Genomic DNA, 16,544 nt, shown 5'->3' with positions numbered 1-16,544 from the left:
GTCGTCTGCCCCTGGGCAAGGACCTGATCTCTGCAGACAGGCCTGGAGGGATTGTGGGGCCCGGAGGATGCTGGCCCGGATAGCCGAAAGGCTGAGTCCAGCTGTCTGATGTGAGCTGGCTGAGCGGCACTAGGCCTGTTTCTTCTTTCTTACGTTTAGTTTCTTAGGACCATGTCACTAATTCTCTAGTCCCTCTCCTGGAGTTCTACCCCACTGGATTCTTGTCAAGTAGATGCTAATATTATTCCCACTTAAAAAAGGGGAAACTGGTTTTTAGAGCAACAGAGCGATCTGTTTCAGGTTCTAAGTCTGATTAGAGGTGATGCTGGAACTGCCTTTGGGTCTTTGGGGCCCCACCTCCGTACTCATACGCAGGTCCGGGTGCCCCTGCCGTGGGTCTGACTGAGGTCTTTTCGTCCAGCCTGCCAGTGTTCAGCCCTTGGGTCCTACCAGACGCCCTGCAGCCCAGTCACTGGACAGTGCGAGTGCCGGCCGGGGATCACGGGACAGCGGTGCGACAGGTGTCTCTCGGGCGCCTCTGATTTCCCCCATTGCCAAGGTAGGGAAGACCACAGATGGCTGGAGGGTGGGCTCCTCTCCACTTTGTGCGTGTGGCCAGCCTCCCAGAGAAGCCTGCAAAGCCTGCCAGACCCACCGCTGGCCACTGCTTCACTTTTGACCCTAATCTGTCTGATTCTTCCCCTTGTAACGTGAGATTGACTAAGGCAAGAAATTAATTAATTGTAGACATAATTTTAGTACGGGTGGAGAGCAAAGGGGCTGTGATAATGAAGGAAGTAAGTCTTGGTTAACTAAAAAATGTACTTACAAATTCTATAACAGCTAATTGTTAGTGTGTTAGTCACTCAGTTGTGTCCATGACTGTAGCCCACCAGGCTCCTCTGTCCATGGAATTCTCCAGGCAAGAACACTGGAGTGGGTTGCCATGCCCTTCTCCAGGGGATCTTGCCTCAAACTCCAGTCTCCTACATTACAGGCAGATTCTTTACCTTCTGAGCCACCAGGGAAGCCCAGCATCAAATTGGACAATTAAAAAAAAAAAAAAAAAAAAAATCTCTTTGTATAATACTGCCCTCTTCTGGATAATTCTAAGGATATTCAAAATTCTAGACTTGTTTCCCCAGTCTCCTTTTCGTCATTTGGAAATGAACTTTTAGGAGGAGGCAGGGAAGAGAGTCGTTCGGTGACCAAAAGGGTGATTTGGAGAGTAAGGACCATGAAGGCTATTAGAGGTGTCTTTTTCTGAATTACTGAGTTGGTCCAGAAGTTCTTTTGAGTTTTACCATAAGATGTTATAGAAAAACGCAAATAAACTTTTTGGTCAACTGAATACATGCAAAGACCTTGCCACCCATCTATCAAAAAATATAAATATAGATGCACTAGTTTTAAAAACAAGGAAAACTTAAAGAAAAAAAACTTTGAAACATCAAAACAAAGGGACAAATGAACATTAAAACCCCAGACATTTCTATACCATATAACTATTTATATATCATATCCAGGCTCCAGCAACGTCTGTGACCCAGCCGGAACTGTGGACTCCAGTTTGGTAAGTAGAAGATTGTTAAAGCATTGCAGTTCTAACTATTATTCTGATATTTATTTGAGACTGACACATTTGTGAGCTTCCTGAAATTCAAAGTAAATTAAAATAAGACCTGAGGCTGAATTGCTTGATGAGGCTATCGCTCTTTTTCAAAGTGCATATATGATATTGTAATTTCTTTTGGTCAAAACCAAAAGAATACAGTTTATTTAAACTTTTGTAGAATTGTAGAGTCCTAGTGTTCCTCTGGAGGCATTACCTCCCTAGAGAACTGCATATAAGCCTGACATAGATAATTAAAATTAAAAAAATCAAAGGCCAGTAAACGTTTAATTAAGCTGTCTGTGTACAGAGTAATTGTAGTCTGCTTGATGTTACTCCAAGCACAGTGCTGTGGCATTCTGATTCATTTTCTAAGCAATTTAGAAATTATCTTCTTAGCCTCAGAGCCTGCAAAAGCTGGAACCCCAGGTTCTGGAGGGAAAGTAGGAGAAAGTTCTCTATCCTCACTGTGGGACTTGATGATGTTTAAGCAAGGAGGTGACTCTTGCATATTATAAACACACTTGCAGATAAATCTAATTTCTACTGAATTTCAGCAAGTTAAATGTTCAGATATTTTCCGTTTAGATTTATATCCACGGTGTAACAGAATCCACAGATAATGACCATGTTGTAAATAAGAATCATTAAGATTTTCTCCTAATGATTTTTTCTTATTCTGAATTTTCCAATTTTGTTTTAAGCACATATATGGATTCTGTGTATAACAAATAAGCAAATAGTAAAACAAAAGCAATTAGCACATTGTTAAAATCAACCCAGTACTTTCACTCCCCCTGAATATACTTAATTTACTTTTCATGGCCAAAATATATTTCTGTGACAAGCTTTTCTCAGAATGCTTGTTTGGGAACCTCTTCATTCTAAGATGTCAGATGATTAATTTTCTTTTAAAGGGCCATTGCCAATGCAAGCTTCATGTTGAAAGTCCTTCGTGTAGCATCTGCAAACCATTATATTGGAATCTGGCCAAAGAAAACCCTGATGGATGCTCAGGTAAGGTTTCCTGTGTTCAGTGTTTTTAATATATTGTAACTTCCTCTTAATTTTCTCTACCTCAGTGACTCAACTCACAAAAGAGCTATTGATTTAATCCATTCAGTTTGTTTGAAATTCCATATAAATGTTTTGATGTCTCACCCCCCGACTTTTGGCAGAACTTCTGTCATTTTCGAAATCTCAGCAAGGGATTTATATCCTGTTTCCATATGTATCATGTTGTTTATGATGGCAGCTGCTTGATAAATGGTTTTTCTGCCTTGTTTTTATAATCCACACTTTCCGGTTTCATTTTATTTTCATTTTATGTTTAGTTGGAAGCCAGGATAGAACTGAAAAACACCAAGTTAAAGATAGCTCAGTGGAGTGAATATTTTTCAATAGGGTATATTTTCATGTAAGCGTATCAGTAATAACCTTGACCTTAGAATCGATTAAAAATCCCATGACAGTGCAGCTTTTGTCATTTATGAGTGGTCATAAATGAACCAGTACTTCTTGTAGGTAGATGGTATTGATCCAGTTGTTGGGTTCTGCTGAGCCCAGGAAGCAATCCAGTGTTAGGCCTGATGGATGCAAACTGGAATTCTGTTGGAGCATGCTGGAAAGTCATTGCACCTCTATTATTACTAATGTGTCCTGTAGAGGCAGAACTGGCCTTTCTGTAACCTTGGTCCAAGAATGCTCTCTTCTCTTCCCAGAATGCCGATGCCACGTGGCGGGAACCATGAGCGGAATTGGAGAGTGTGGGCAGGTAACGTGGGCCAATTTTTCCTGGGATGTTGGTGGAATATAGTAACAGTTAATTGTGGGATTTCTGCAGGAGGGGGTTGGTACCTCTGTAATTGTATAGCATGTGGCCATCTTCATGGGAGTTTTCAGATCCCGGCTCCCCTGCTTCATAGGACAAAACAAGCCAGTTTGAAATCTTGAAGATTACCAAATTCTGTGAAAAAGTAGTGAAAGTTGCTCAGTTGTGTCCAACTCTTTGCTACCCCATGGACTGTAGCCCACCAGGCTCCTTTGTCCATGGGATTTCCCAGGCAAGAATAATGGAGTGGACTGCCATTCCCTTCTTCACAGGATCTTCTCGACCCAGGAATTGAACCTGGATCTCCTGCATTGTGGGCAGATTCTTTACCATCTAAGCCACCAGGGAAGCCCAGCAAATTCTGTAATCTCACCAAATTTTGTCATCTGCTTATTGTTCTGCAGTTAGATGGTGACTGTCATTGTAAATCCCATGTTGGTGGCGATTCCTGTGACACATGCGAAGATGGATATTTTGCTTTGGAAAAGAGCAATTACTTTGGGTGTCAAGGTAAATTCTCCCAGAGGTTCCTGTGTAAGGCAAAAATGTTGATGGGCAAAGACTGTCAGAGTAACCTTGCTTCTGAGTTCACTGTCTTCTTGCTGACTTTCTGATAGAATGGGACTGAAAAGTCCTGTCTAGGGAAATTGGCCAAAATTCCTTTAAGACAAATAGTAAATTTCAGCCAGAGCCGCTTCCCCTTGTCTTCTACAAGCACACTGTTGGGTCAATTATAAAAAATCACAATTGGGGTGTGGGGGAGCCCTGGGGGAGATGTAAATAACATCAAGACTTAGTCATTTTAGAGATAAATTTAAATGTAAATAACATCTTGAATTAGTCATTTTAAAGATAAATTTGAAATATTAAAAAAGTTCACACAAGATAATACCATGTTAAATAATACAATTGCAGGAGTGGTCGCCCCACAAGGCCACTCTACGATCTTTCAAGCAGCCTCTCCTTGGCACCTACTGTGTGCAACATACTGTGTTGTGAAATCGTGTTTAGCTCCTGGGCTGCTGCTACCTACGTGGTACAGCAGAGTTGGAAGTGGCCTACAAGTGCATCTCTGCTTTTCAGGTGGACTCTTGAGGCGGGGGGCATGCCATCTTACTCTGGGATTTTCCTACAAATTTCAAATACCTCCTGGATGCGTCTGGGGAAAGGAGGCAACCCGGGCTTCCTGGTTTCCACTCCTCATAGAGGGAGGGAAGGCCTCCAGCCTGGAGATGCTGTGATGGGTGACCCCAGCCGTTTCCTGACTCTCAGGGTGTCAGTGTGACATCGGTGGAGCCGTTACCCCTGTGTGCAGCGGGCGCTCCGGAGTCTGCCAGTGCCGAGAGCATGTCGTGGGGAAGGCCTGCCAGCGGTGAGTCCTCAAGGAGATGCCTTTGTGTTCCGATGTTGTGAAGCCTTTCTCAGAGTCCTGTCTGTGCTGACAGTCCTAGGGAGAGAGAAGCGATCCCACGGTGAGAGAACAGGAAATGAAGCTGTACTGTTATTTGCAGTCTAGATACGAGTCTGTGAGTCCAGTTAAAGCAGGAGGTAAAGAGACTTCCCTGGCGGTCCAGTGGTTACAACTTCGCCTTCCAAAGCAGGGGATATGGGCTCGATCCCTGATCAGAGAGCTAAGATCTCACATGCCTCACAGCCAAAAAAAGCAAAGCATAAAACAGAAGCGATACTGTAGCAAATTCAGTAAAGACTTTAAGAAAGGTCTACATCAAAAAATAATCTCTTTTTTTAAAAAAAAGCAGGAGGTATAAAGTTGCTCTAAAATGATACCACTTTGCAGATCACAGAGTGGCCTCACTGGAAAGTTCCCAGAGGGGCAGAAAGCCAGGTGGGTGAGTCTTGGGCTGGAGGCAGGAGGTGGGTTCTCATGGATGAACATCCATGTGAACTCCCAGCCTGGAGGAGCCTGGCACTTGCACCTTCTGCTTCTTTTTTGGGACCCATGACTGTGGGGCTTGGGTGCTGGGGGGTAAGACAGCTTTAGGAATGGGAGGAAGTCCCCCGTCTCATGCAGAAGCAAATCACAATGAACGGAAGGAGCAAGGGAGCCAAGTGAAACTGAGGTCCCAGAGGGACTATATCGGGTATGGTGCACACAGCCTCTGTCCTGATTGTTTAGCAGTTTCTATATTTATCTGAAACCATAATCTATCCATAAGTGTCCCTCTGTGGAGGGAAGAAAAATCTAATTTTTAATATACTGACTTTGAATCATTTGCTGAAACTCTTGTGACATGCAACTTCTTCTAAATCTCATCTTCACTGTTTCTGCCTTGTCACCAGGTTAATAAAGAGATCTTTAATGAGGTCAAGTGAACCATCTTATTTATTGATAGAATGGAACATCTCTCCTTTTCCTTGATGTTCCCAGCATTTGAGGTCTCAGGCTCAGAGCTGCTCAGCTGTGCTTTCTCCTGCTCTTTCTAAATAAATGGTGGTCATAGGGGTTCCTAATAAAATGAGTGTGAAGAAGGGCACGTCTGTAGTTTTGTCTTCCTGTAGACCAGCAAGGCTTACGATGGAACAGAGGAACTTTGTGAATTGGCTCAGAAACATTCTCCACCCATGTTTTGCTTCTTTCCTCCCTCCTGTTGATAAAGCGAGCTTTCCCCCTATTTAACTAGCATGAGTGTTTTCTCCTTCCCGCTATGTAGGTGATTGGCTAACTTGGAAGTTGAAGTAATGTGTCAGAATAAATTACCCAAATTATCCTGAGGCCAAAATACTGACATTACAGTCAATACATACATACATGGGTTGTGTTGTGTTAAGTCGCTTCAGTTGTGTCCGACTCTTTCCAACCCCGTGGACTCTAATCCACCAGTCTCCTCTGTCCATGGAATTCTCCAGGCAAGAATACTGGAGTGGGTTGCCATGCCCTGCTCCAGGGAATCTTCTTGATGGACGGATCGAACCCACCTCTCTTATGTCTCCTGCATTGGCAGGCAGGTCCTTTACCACCAGCACCACCTGGGAAGCTCCACGTATATACCTATGGGATTTAAATTGTCCTTCGATTTAGTAGTGAATAATACTGAAATAAAAGGTTAGCAAACCAGAAATGTAGATGCCACACCACCTTTCTTCCAGGTTGATAAATCTTGCATCTTTTTGCCCTCAGTTCCTCCAAATGTTTGTTTATAATCTGCATTTTTAGTTTTCCCTACAAGTTTAGAAAGCATTCACACTCACTTTGTTTTCTAAAGTTTTTGTGATAATGTCATATATATTCATTGTAAAATTTTGAGGAGTACCTGAAAGTAAAAAGGCAAAGGGAAGACTTCATTCTACCACCCAGAGATAACACCTTTTAATATTTTTTTGGTGTATTTTCTGGGCTTTTTCTATGAATAAAAATTAGTATTGAATTTGTTTCATGTAATTTATATCAATATCTTCACATGGTATCATGAACATATTCCATTGTAATTAAGTAGTGTTAAAATATTAATGGTTACATAATATTTTAAACTTTCTTTGATTATTTCATAATTGTACATTTGTATTGTTTCCAAGTTTTTCACTATTATATACATTCTTTTATGTTAATTTTTGACCCTATAAAATCATTCTTTAGAAAATATTTCCCAAGGTAGAATTACTAGGTCAATGAGAATGAACATTTTTAAGGCTCTTCATAAATTAGCTCCAGAGAAGCTAGTAAGCACTCCTAATTCTACTTGCAGTATCGGAGCAGACCTTTTATTTTCCTTGACTAATTGGTCTTTATGGTTTTAAATCCATCAACACCTATTAGCTTGGGACTGGATTCTCAAAATCCTACCATTCTGAAGGACTTAAAGGTGTTTGAATATAAAATGTCACAGAAGGTTTAGAATATTTTGGTTTTGTTTTTTAACTTTTCTCACTGGCATGTGGAATCTTAGTTCCTCAGTCAGGGGTGGAACCCGTACCCCCTGCACTGGACGACCAGGGAAGTCCTGAGTTAGAACAATTTTGATCCTTCTCTGTGGTTACCAATATTGGACTCCTGAGTCCATTTACAGGCATACAATAAGAGAAGACAAGGCATAGAAAAGTCATTCTAATGATCAAAACATATATGTGTATGTAGAGAAAATGTATTTAACTTCTAATCTTAGCTTAGGAAAGTATTTGTCATAATGTAATATGTATTCACGGTAAAATTTCACTGTTGTATTCACTATTATATCTATGCTGCTTAGCAACAGTACTTGGCAAAGACATTCAGTTCAGTTTAGTTCAGTCACTCAGTCGTGTCTTGACTCTTGCGACCTCATGAACCACAGCACGCCAGGCCTCCCTGTCCATCACCAACTCCTGGAGTTCACTCAAACTCATGTCCATCGAGTCAGTAATGCCATCCAGCCATCTCATCCTCTGTCATCCCCTTCTCCTCCTGCCCTCAATCTTTCCCAGCATCAGGGTCTTTTCAAATGAGTCAGCTCTTTGCATCAGGTGGCCAAAGTATTGGGGTTTCAGCTTCAACATCAGTCCTTCCAATGAACATCCAAGACTGATCTCCTTTAGGATGGACTGGTTGGATCTCCTTGCAGAGACATTAATATTTATGTAATCAGTGAATATGAGTATATAAATGAATGATTTTATGGCAAATAACCCAGTTTGACTTTGCTAAATAGTTGGTAACCATTTAGAACATTTCAGAGGATGCCGTCACTGGGTTGTTCTTAATTATTTTCTCTAACTGGAATGAGTAGGAGTTGGATGTATTTTTTGTGAATGTTTACATGAGTTAAAGCAATAATTTAGAGAAAAAGCAGGGAGCCTCTCTCCCTTGTCCATATTTAATGTGTTCTGTTAATTATGGGGAGTTCTTTTAGTGCCACCTACTGGGATTAAAGGATATTTGGGTTATCAATGAACCTCACTTCACTGTATGCTCGTTTACTTTTTATTTATAAAAGGCCTGAAAACAACTACTATTTTCCGGATTTGCATCACATGCGGTATGAGATTGAAGACGGCACTACACCCGGTGGAAGAGCACTTCGGTTTGGGTTTGATCCTCTGGAGTTTCCAGAGTTCAGCTGGAGGGGGTACGCTCAGATGACTCCGGTACAGGTAAGCAGCCAAGGGGACCAGCCTCAGGGCACAGCCGCCCAGGCGTTCGCCCACAGCTCTCTCAGCAGGTCCCCCAAAAGGTGGACTCTCCCCAAAACTGACTCCAGCATTCTTGTTCTGCGGAGTATGGATGGGGCTCGGGCTAAGGTTGGATTTTATATTAAGCGTATATATCGATTTCAAAGCTTACTGTTACTTTAATTTGGTCACCAAGTCAGAAAATGAAGCCATTAAAGATGGTGTTTATCCCTGGAGACTTTTTTAAAAATTGTGTAACTTTTAAATTTCAGCATAATAAAAATAATTCAAAAAAGTAACACAGACTATTGTCTAAAAAGTTTACAGCACATACACAGGTAAGAGAAAAGCCACAAGTGAGAAAGGTTTCCTCCAACACTTAAAAAAAAACATGAAATCGTCAAATAAAATAAACAATGTACAAAATAAGCAATGTATGAGGAGATAATCCCTTAAAGACATTTTCACAAACCTGCTCCTCTTTATTCTGACTATATAAATTTAGGTGATACTAAACATAAATTGTGTCCTATTGTGTCTAATATGTTGACTGTCAGCTCCATTCTTTTTATAAGAAGTTTCCCAGGGACTTCCCTGACCATCAAGTGGTTAAGACACTGCAGGGGGCTCAGGTTCAATCCTTGGTAGGAGAGCTAAGATCCTGCATGCTTCGAGGTGTGGCAAAAAAAAAAAAAAAATTAATTAAAAAGAAGTTTCCCAAATGAGATTAGGCTCTATTTTAACATGAGAGACCTTTTTCTTTAAAGCCATTTGTGGAGAATAAAAATGAGTTGACAAATAATGCTAATAAAACCTGTATTGCTGATTTTTGACCAATACTTAAAAAAGATTTTTTTTAACTCTGAATTACTATATGAACATAAACTAAGATAGAGGAGGAGTTGTAGTCAGTGCTATTCCGTTTTTCTTTCCATATTTCTCCTTTCCTTCAGTCCTCTCTACTGTCTCCATTTCTTTTGGCTTTGCAGTGGAATAATTAAGGAATTTACACATTGCCTGTTTGCCTTTGGAATTTATGCAACATTTGTAACAACATTTCTGTATTATAGTCATTGAGTAGTTTTGTTCTTAGAATTTCCCTTTGAGGTTGTTCTCTTTAAGCTGTTGCTTAGTGGAGAAATTGAGAATCAAGAGGCAAGTTGATGATAATTGTAAGTCAGTACATGTTGCAACCAGGAGTCTGAAAGCCACAGCTGAAGTTCCCGTGTGCCGCAACCAGGACCTGGCGCAACTAGATAGGTAGATAGACAGATAGATAAAATAACTTAAAAAATCAGACAGCTCTTAGAGAAACAGGGATGGGCTCACAATTCCCTAGGAGCCCGCATTGATTCTAATGTTGCTATTCGCCTGGCAAAGTCCCCTATCTAGGTTGCCTTTCTTTAACAGTACCTAGCAATCTTAGGGAGAAGGCAATGACACCCCACTCCAGTACTCTTGCCTGGAAAATCCCATGGACTGAGGAGCCTGATGGGCTGTAGTCCATGGGGTTGCAAAGAGTCGGACACGACTGAGCGACTTCCCTTTCACTTTTCACTTTCATGCGTTGGAGAAGGAAATGGCAACCCACTCCAGTGTTCTTGCCTGGAGAATCCCAGGGACGGGGAGCCTGGTGGGCTGCTGTCTATGGGGTCACACAGGGCCGGACACGACTGACGCGACTTAGCAGCAGCAGCAGCAATCTTAGACACTTCACTGTTTACTGTTTTCCCCAAATATGGCAATTCTTTGGTTCCCTCCTCTTACTCCACTGTTCAGAAAAAGGCAGGGATTCCACTGAGTCATAATAGGATGTGAGTGGAGTGACTAAGAGCCCGGTTAAGGTATATACCTCCTCCCAGGTATTTGCAGTTTGAGAGAAGAGCTGGTTAACACAAAAGAATGAATTTCTAATGATGGATTTTTCTGTTAGTATTTTTAGTCAGAGAACTTGGGTGGTGTTGCCTGGAATCACCACTTACTTTACTCTGCCCTTAATACATTCTTGCATTATTATTTTCCAGTGTGGAATTAACCCGTAAAGATGTGAAAATGAAAGTGTTAATCCCTCACTTGTGTCTAACTCTTTGGGACCTCACAGACTGTAGCTCACCAGGCTCCTCTGTCCATGGGATTCTCCAGGCAAGAATACTGGCGTGGGTTGCCATTTCCTTCTCCAGGGGATCTTCCTGACCCAGGGATCAAACCTGGGTCTCCTGCATCGCAGGCAGATTCTTTACCATCTGAGCCACCAGGGAAGCCCTAGAATCAACCCTTAAAGATGAATTCCATCAAATTGTGAGGGCCATGGAGATCCTCAGGGTGGGTTGGCTGCCACCCTTTCTCTCAGAGCAAGGGATTCTACTTAGCTCCAGTCTTTACTGTCATCGAGGTCTCACTCAACAAAAATCCCCTTCGTTTCAACCAAAGGAGCTGAAGGAAAGGCCTAAAGAACTACTGATTTAGAAATTTCCATGTTTCATGAACTTTCCTTGGGATGCAACTAGATCTGGACATGTGGTCTGTGGTTCAGAATTGAAGTAGTCCAGACTCTCCTTCAAGGTCGTGGGCACAGCAACACTTACACAGCACTGTATGAGGACCAGAGACCTGGGGACCAGCAGAACTCCCTGTCCCCAGCAGAGAGCCCATGTTTTTCTCCAATAGGGACTGAGATAAATCCCATATTATTTAGCAGGTGTATTTTAGTTACTTCCAGATCTCATCCTTTCCTTGGGCTTCCTTGCTGGCTCAGATGGTACAGAACCTGTCTGCTATTCAGGGGATCTGGGTTTGATCCCTGGGTCTGGAAGATCCCCTGAGGAAGTGGGTAGCTACCCAGTTCAGTATTCATGCCTGGAACATCCCATGGACAGAGGAGCCTGGTGGGCTACAGTCCATGGGCCCACAAAGAGTCAGACACGACTGAGCAACCCTCACTTTTCCACAACCTCTTCTTAGCCTCCACCGGTTTCTGTGACTGTTTCAAGTGTTATGTATGTGAAGTAGACTCCGGAGTTGTCTCTTCCTGATGGGGCTGGTGGTGGTCTCTAACATACTTTCTTTTCCTTCTCTTCTGTCTTTATTTCTCCCAGCCAGTGGTGGTTGCCCCTGTCATTGTGGCTTTTCCTAAACTAATTCATCTAACCTTCTGCTCTGTAAGCCTGATTGCTAAAAGGTCAAAAGAGGAGCTTGGTTGCTGAGGGGAGTGTGTTTTCACTGTGACTTTAATTGTAAGTGATTTTAATTGATTGGCTGACTTGCCTGTTTTCATCTTTCACAGAGTTAGTCACTTGGTGCTTGTTGAGTGGGTGTGCATGTGGTGTTATTTGAGTGTGTGTGTGGGTGTGGGTGTGTATAGTGAAGCCCAGTAGTGAAACTTTTGAATAACGTCACTGTTTGGCTAACATTTCTTTTAACCAGTTGTCTCTTCTATACTTTATGGGTTTTTGGTATTTTTCAGAATGAAGTGAGAATCATGTTAAATGTGGGGAAGTCAAGTCTCTCCTTGTTTCATGTTGTTCTAAGATATATGAACCCTGGAACTGAAGCAGTATCTGGTCGTATAACTATTTATCCATCCTGGGCTAAGGCAGGTGAGTAAATTTTCAAGCCGCTTTTGGATGAAGTGATTTATTAGTGAAACAGTTTCTCCAATTTTCGCAAAGTTGATCTTTTCCGAAAACATGAAGACTGCAATGATCGGGACCCTTATGGTCTGTCCTTTGTACCTTTTCTGTCTCTAAACGTTTTGCATGTTTAAGTTGTGCTGTTAAATTTGTTATTAACTGTCATTAAAAAAAATCAGTATAACAGTCTGTGAACCCTGGCTGAACCCCATGGATTATCACATCACCACAGGGTGAAGCTGATTTATAGCTCATTCAGGTAAATTGGGTGTCACTTTGCAGAGTTACTTGAGGGGCCTTGGCCTCCTGCCCTAAATTCTCCCATTGTTTCAGGCAAACCAAGTAATTCAAGGAGAAAGGGGTGAGGATAGGAGTTTTTAAGACGAAAGTGGTAGGGACTTCCCTGGAGGTCCAGTGGTTAAAACTCCGCTTCCGCTGCGGGGGACAGGGTTCAATCCCTAGTCAGGGAACTAAGATCCCACTCGCGGTGTGGCATGGCCAAAATATAAATAAATAAATAAAATGCTTTAAAAAGGATGAATGTGGCAAAGCATGAAGCCCAAGAGGGCTGCGGAAAGGAGCATGCCAATCTCATTTAGGGGTGAGAGACTCCTGAGGACAGAGGAGGGGCCCAGTCAGAGGGCAGTTCCCACCACAGTCAGAGATGAGGCCTGAACCTCTGTTCTGCAGGGGGTGAGGGCTTCTCTTGGTCCTGGAAACAGACTCCAGGAATATACTAGTATGAATTCCACAGGAATACAAAATGGCACGAGTGGAAATCTATTAGGATGGAAATTTAAGCGTCTTCATTGAGTATCCACGACAGATTGGGACTTAGAGTAAGAAATGATGTTCCTATGTTGTGTCATTCAAGCTTACAAGGGTGGAGGTTGATTTCTTGTTGTTTAGTTGCTAAGTCATGTCCGACTCTTTGCGACCGCATAGACTCTAGCGCATTAGTCTCCCTGTCCATGAAATTCTCCAGGCAAGAATACTGGAGTGGGTTGCCATTTCCTTCTCCAGGGGATCTTCTCCACCCAGGGCTGGAACCCGTGTTTCCTCCACTGGCAGGCAGTCATTTACCACTGAGCCACCAGGGAAGCCCAGAGGTTGATTCAGAGTATCTAATAGGACGGATTGGCAAGCTTGCTTTATTATTTCAAGAAAACTCCAGCATCTATTTCCTTACATGATGAGAATTTTGAGAACTGAAGAGGGCTGAGGTGGAAACAGCTGAGAGGTGTAGTAAATTTTCTAAGCACACAGCTGATCTCTGTGGACAAGCCCCAGTCTTCAGACCCCAAACTCTTATGGACCCACTGCCTTCCCAGTGACAGCGTCATCAGCAGTTTGTCCTCTGTTAACTCAAACAGTTAGAATCCGCTGGCTTGTTTTCTTGTGCTTTGGGACACCTTTCCTAAGCCCCCACGTCTGAGTCAGGAGCCCAGTTGTATATTCTTTAGTGACCTGCTTTCCAGGTGGCGCTAGTGGTAAAGAACCCACCTGCCAATGCAGGAGACTTAAGAGACACAGGTTTGATTCTTGGGTCAGGAACATCCCCTAGAGGAGGGCATGGCAACCCACTTCATTATTCTGGCCTGGAGAATCCCATGGATAGAGGGGCCTGGTGGGCTACAGTCCATTGGATCGCAGAAAGTCAGATAACGACTGAGCAGTTGAGCACACATCAATAGAAATTTTAAAAATTCAATTACATATAAAGAAAAGGGAAAAATAGTTTAATATCTATGTAATGTATTGAATACTTACTATGTACAACAAACTTTTCTAAGCAGTTTGCATGTCTTCATATATGTAATAAATTTTAAAATGACTCACAATCACAGCATAGATAGCCACTGCTAGTATCTTATCAATATGTTGCTAGTCTGTTTTATACATAGGCATATGCATTCATGCTGTTGTTGAAGATAAGATCAGTAAATCTGGTCAGTTCATATGATCAGTGAAGCATCTGAAAGTTTCTCAGATGTAAACTGAATGTTTTAAGTTGAATATCTAAAATCAGAACACTGACTGCTCAAAAGATGCCCTAAGCAATTCTTTTCATTTCTGATAGGTGCTGCTCAAACCAAAGAGATCATATTCCAGCCGAGTAAGGAGCCAGCCTTTGTCACTGTACCTGGAAATGGTTTTGCAGACCCGTTTTCAATTGTACCAGGGACGTGGATTGCTTGCATTCAGGTGGAGGGAGTCCTGCTGGTAAGAGGGGGTTCTGAGTGGTGATTCTTCCCCTCTTAGAGATGGTCCATCCTTAGCGACCACAGTGAGCAGAAGACAGAAGAATCATAGCTGATTCCCTTTTAGATATAGGAACCTGTGGTGACATTTGTCCTTACATGGCGTAACAATATACGTTGTTCAGTCGCTAAGTCCTGTCTGACTTTTGCAATTCCATGGACTGCAGCCCGCCAGGCTCCTCTGTCCATGGGATTTGGCAGGCAAGAATACTGGAGTGGGTTGCCAGTCCCTTCTCCAGTGGATTTTCCCAACCCAGGGATCGAGGCTGCATCTCCTGCATTGGCAGGTGGTTCTTTACCACTGAGATATCAGGGAAGCCCAGGCATAATAATATGGGAAACAAAATAGATTTTATAGTCTTCCAGCCAGTCTCTTACAGGCAAAAAAAAAAAAAAACATTGAACTCATGAAATTTTAACAGTATCAAAATAAATGTAAAACCTTGATGAGCCTATGTCCCAGCCTTTCAAAAATTTCTCTGGGATTTTTCATCATGAATCAGAAGGGTGATAAAAAAGATAACCTCTCTGGGAATCGTGCAGAATGAATCAGAAGGAGCTAGAAGAAGAGAAGATGCTAAAATCAGTCCAGTTCTTGGTGGTGAAAAGAGAAGGGAGAGACAAAAAGCCAGTGCCTCTCTGTGACAGGCTTCCTGTGTCCTTCTGCGTTGACTGTGGTAATAGCATCACCAGATTACCCTGGACAAAAAACTCCTTGCCAGGGGAAGGGCTGTATCCTTGCACTTTAATAGAATTGCCAGAGAGGCCAGGGATGAAGCCTGCCTTCTCAGAGAGGCCAGGGATGAAACCTACCTTCTCAGATCTCTGCTTTGATGTCTGCTTTTGCTTATAGCAAGGTCTTTTCAAAACAGTCTTTGGTAGTTCTTGGTTTCATGTGCTCAGAGTGGAAAATGTAAAGCTTTTCCATCTGGCTCAACTCTTGATTGGCTAAATGAACAGATCTCAGGCAGGTTCTTTAACCCTCCACCTGCCCCACACAGAAGGAACCATGCTTGTCCATATGGTGCTTTCCAAAGCTAGGATCTTATCAACAGAATGTGAAGGCTTAAGCTGTCCCTGCCTTTCTTGTGCTTCTTAGTAGAAAGCTTTGTTGCTTTACTAAAGTTTAAGGATGTTTCACAGATGTAGAAATGAGGAGGAAAATCCCATTGAGGCCAGTAATGGATACAAAGTTGGACTAATGGAAAGAAGAAGTTCATGATAAAAATTACTACATAGGCCATAGGCATGGAAAATTCTTCATGACGTTTAGCCGCTGCAGTTGTGTCATAATTCATATGTTATTGTTGTTCAGTTGCTAAGTCATGTCTGACTCAAAAATTCATATGTATGCTTCCATATTATGATCTCATCTCATTTTCTCTAGAAATATTTTATTGAGCACGCCTTATCAAACTTCACTGTTTTAGAATCTATGGGACCATAAAGTAATGGGGAAATACGGTCCCTGCCAAAGGAAAGCTTATTAACAGAGCAATAACCATTTAAAAATTAGTATTGGAGAAATGCAAATCACAGCTATAATGAGGTATCACCTCACACAGGTCAGCATGGACATCATTAAAAATTTTACAAATAATAATTGATGGAGAGAGTGTGGGGAAAAGGGAACCCTCCTACACTGTTGGTGGGAATGTAAGTTGGTGCAACCACTGTGTAAAACAGAATGGAGAGTCCTTAAAAAGCTAAAAATGGAGTTGCTGTGAAAGTGAAAATCGCTCAGTCATGTTCGACTCCTTGCAACCCCTTGGACTATAGAGTCCATGGAATTCTCCAGGCCAGAATACTGGAGTGGGTAGCTTTTCCCTTCTCCAGGGGATCATCCCAACCCAGGGACAGAACCCAGGTCTCCTGCATTGCAGGCGGATTCTTTACCAACTGAGCTATCAGGGAAGCCATATGATCCAGCAGTTTCACTCCTGGGCACGTATCCAGAGAAAACTCTAATTTGAAAAGGTACATGCACCCAAATCTTTATAACAACATTATTTACAATAGCCAGCACATGGAAGGAACCTAAATGTCCATCAACCGGTACATAGATAAGGAAGATGTGGTGTATATATACACAATGGGATACTGCTGCT

The 16,544-nt window shown here is 42.3% G+C and overlaps 1 protein-coding gene across 6 annotated transcripts in view; it reads left to right on the top strand.

The window, feature by feature from the left end:
- The window catches only part of LAMA3 (laminin subunit alpha 3), a 249,672-nt gene that overhangs the window by 90,254 nt on the left and 142,874 nt on the right, over nt 1-16,544 (top strand). For all 6 annotated transcript variants that reach the window (XM_070778824.1, XM_070778825.1, XM_070778826.1 and 3 more), the window contains 9 exons: nt 422-559; nt 1,527-1,573; nt 2,530-2,629; nt 3,334-3,386; nt 3,848-3,953; nt 4,716-4,815; nt 8,372-8,528; nt 12,010-12,142; nt 14,256-14,398. In XM_070778824.1, coding sequence (XP_070634925.1) covers nt 422-559; nt 1,527-1,573; nt 2,530-2,629; nt 3,334-3,386; nt 3,848-3,953; nt 4,716-4,815; nt 8,372-8,528; nt 12,010-12,142; nt 14,256-14,398 — 977 coding nt within the window. The remainder of the gene's footprint in view (nt 1-421; nt 560-1,526; nt 1,574-2,529; nt 2,630-3,333; nt 3,387-3,847; nt 3,954-4,715; nt 4,816-8,371; nt 8,529-12,009; nt 12,143-14,255; nt 14,399-16,544) is intronic.

This window comes from Bos indicus, chromosome 24, assembly GCF_029378745.1.
Source record: "Bos indicus isolate NIAB-ARS_2022 breed Sahiwal x Tharparkar chromosome 24, NIAB-ARS_B.indTharparkar_mat_pri_1.0, whole genome shotgun sequence".
Classification (NCBI taxonomy): Eukaryota; Metazoa; Chordata; class Mammalia; order Artiodactyla; family Bovidae; genus Bos; species Bos indicus.
This window is presented reverse-complemented; position numbering and strand designations above follow the sequence as displayed.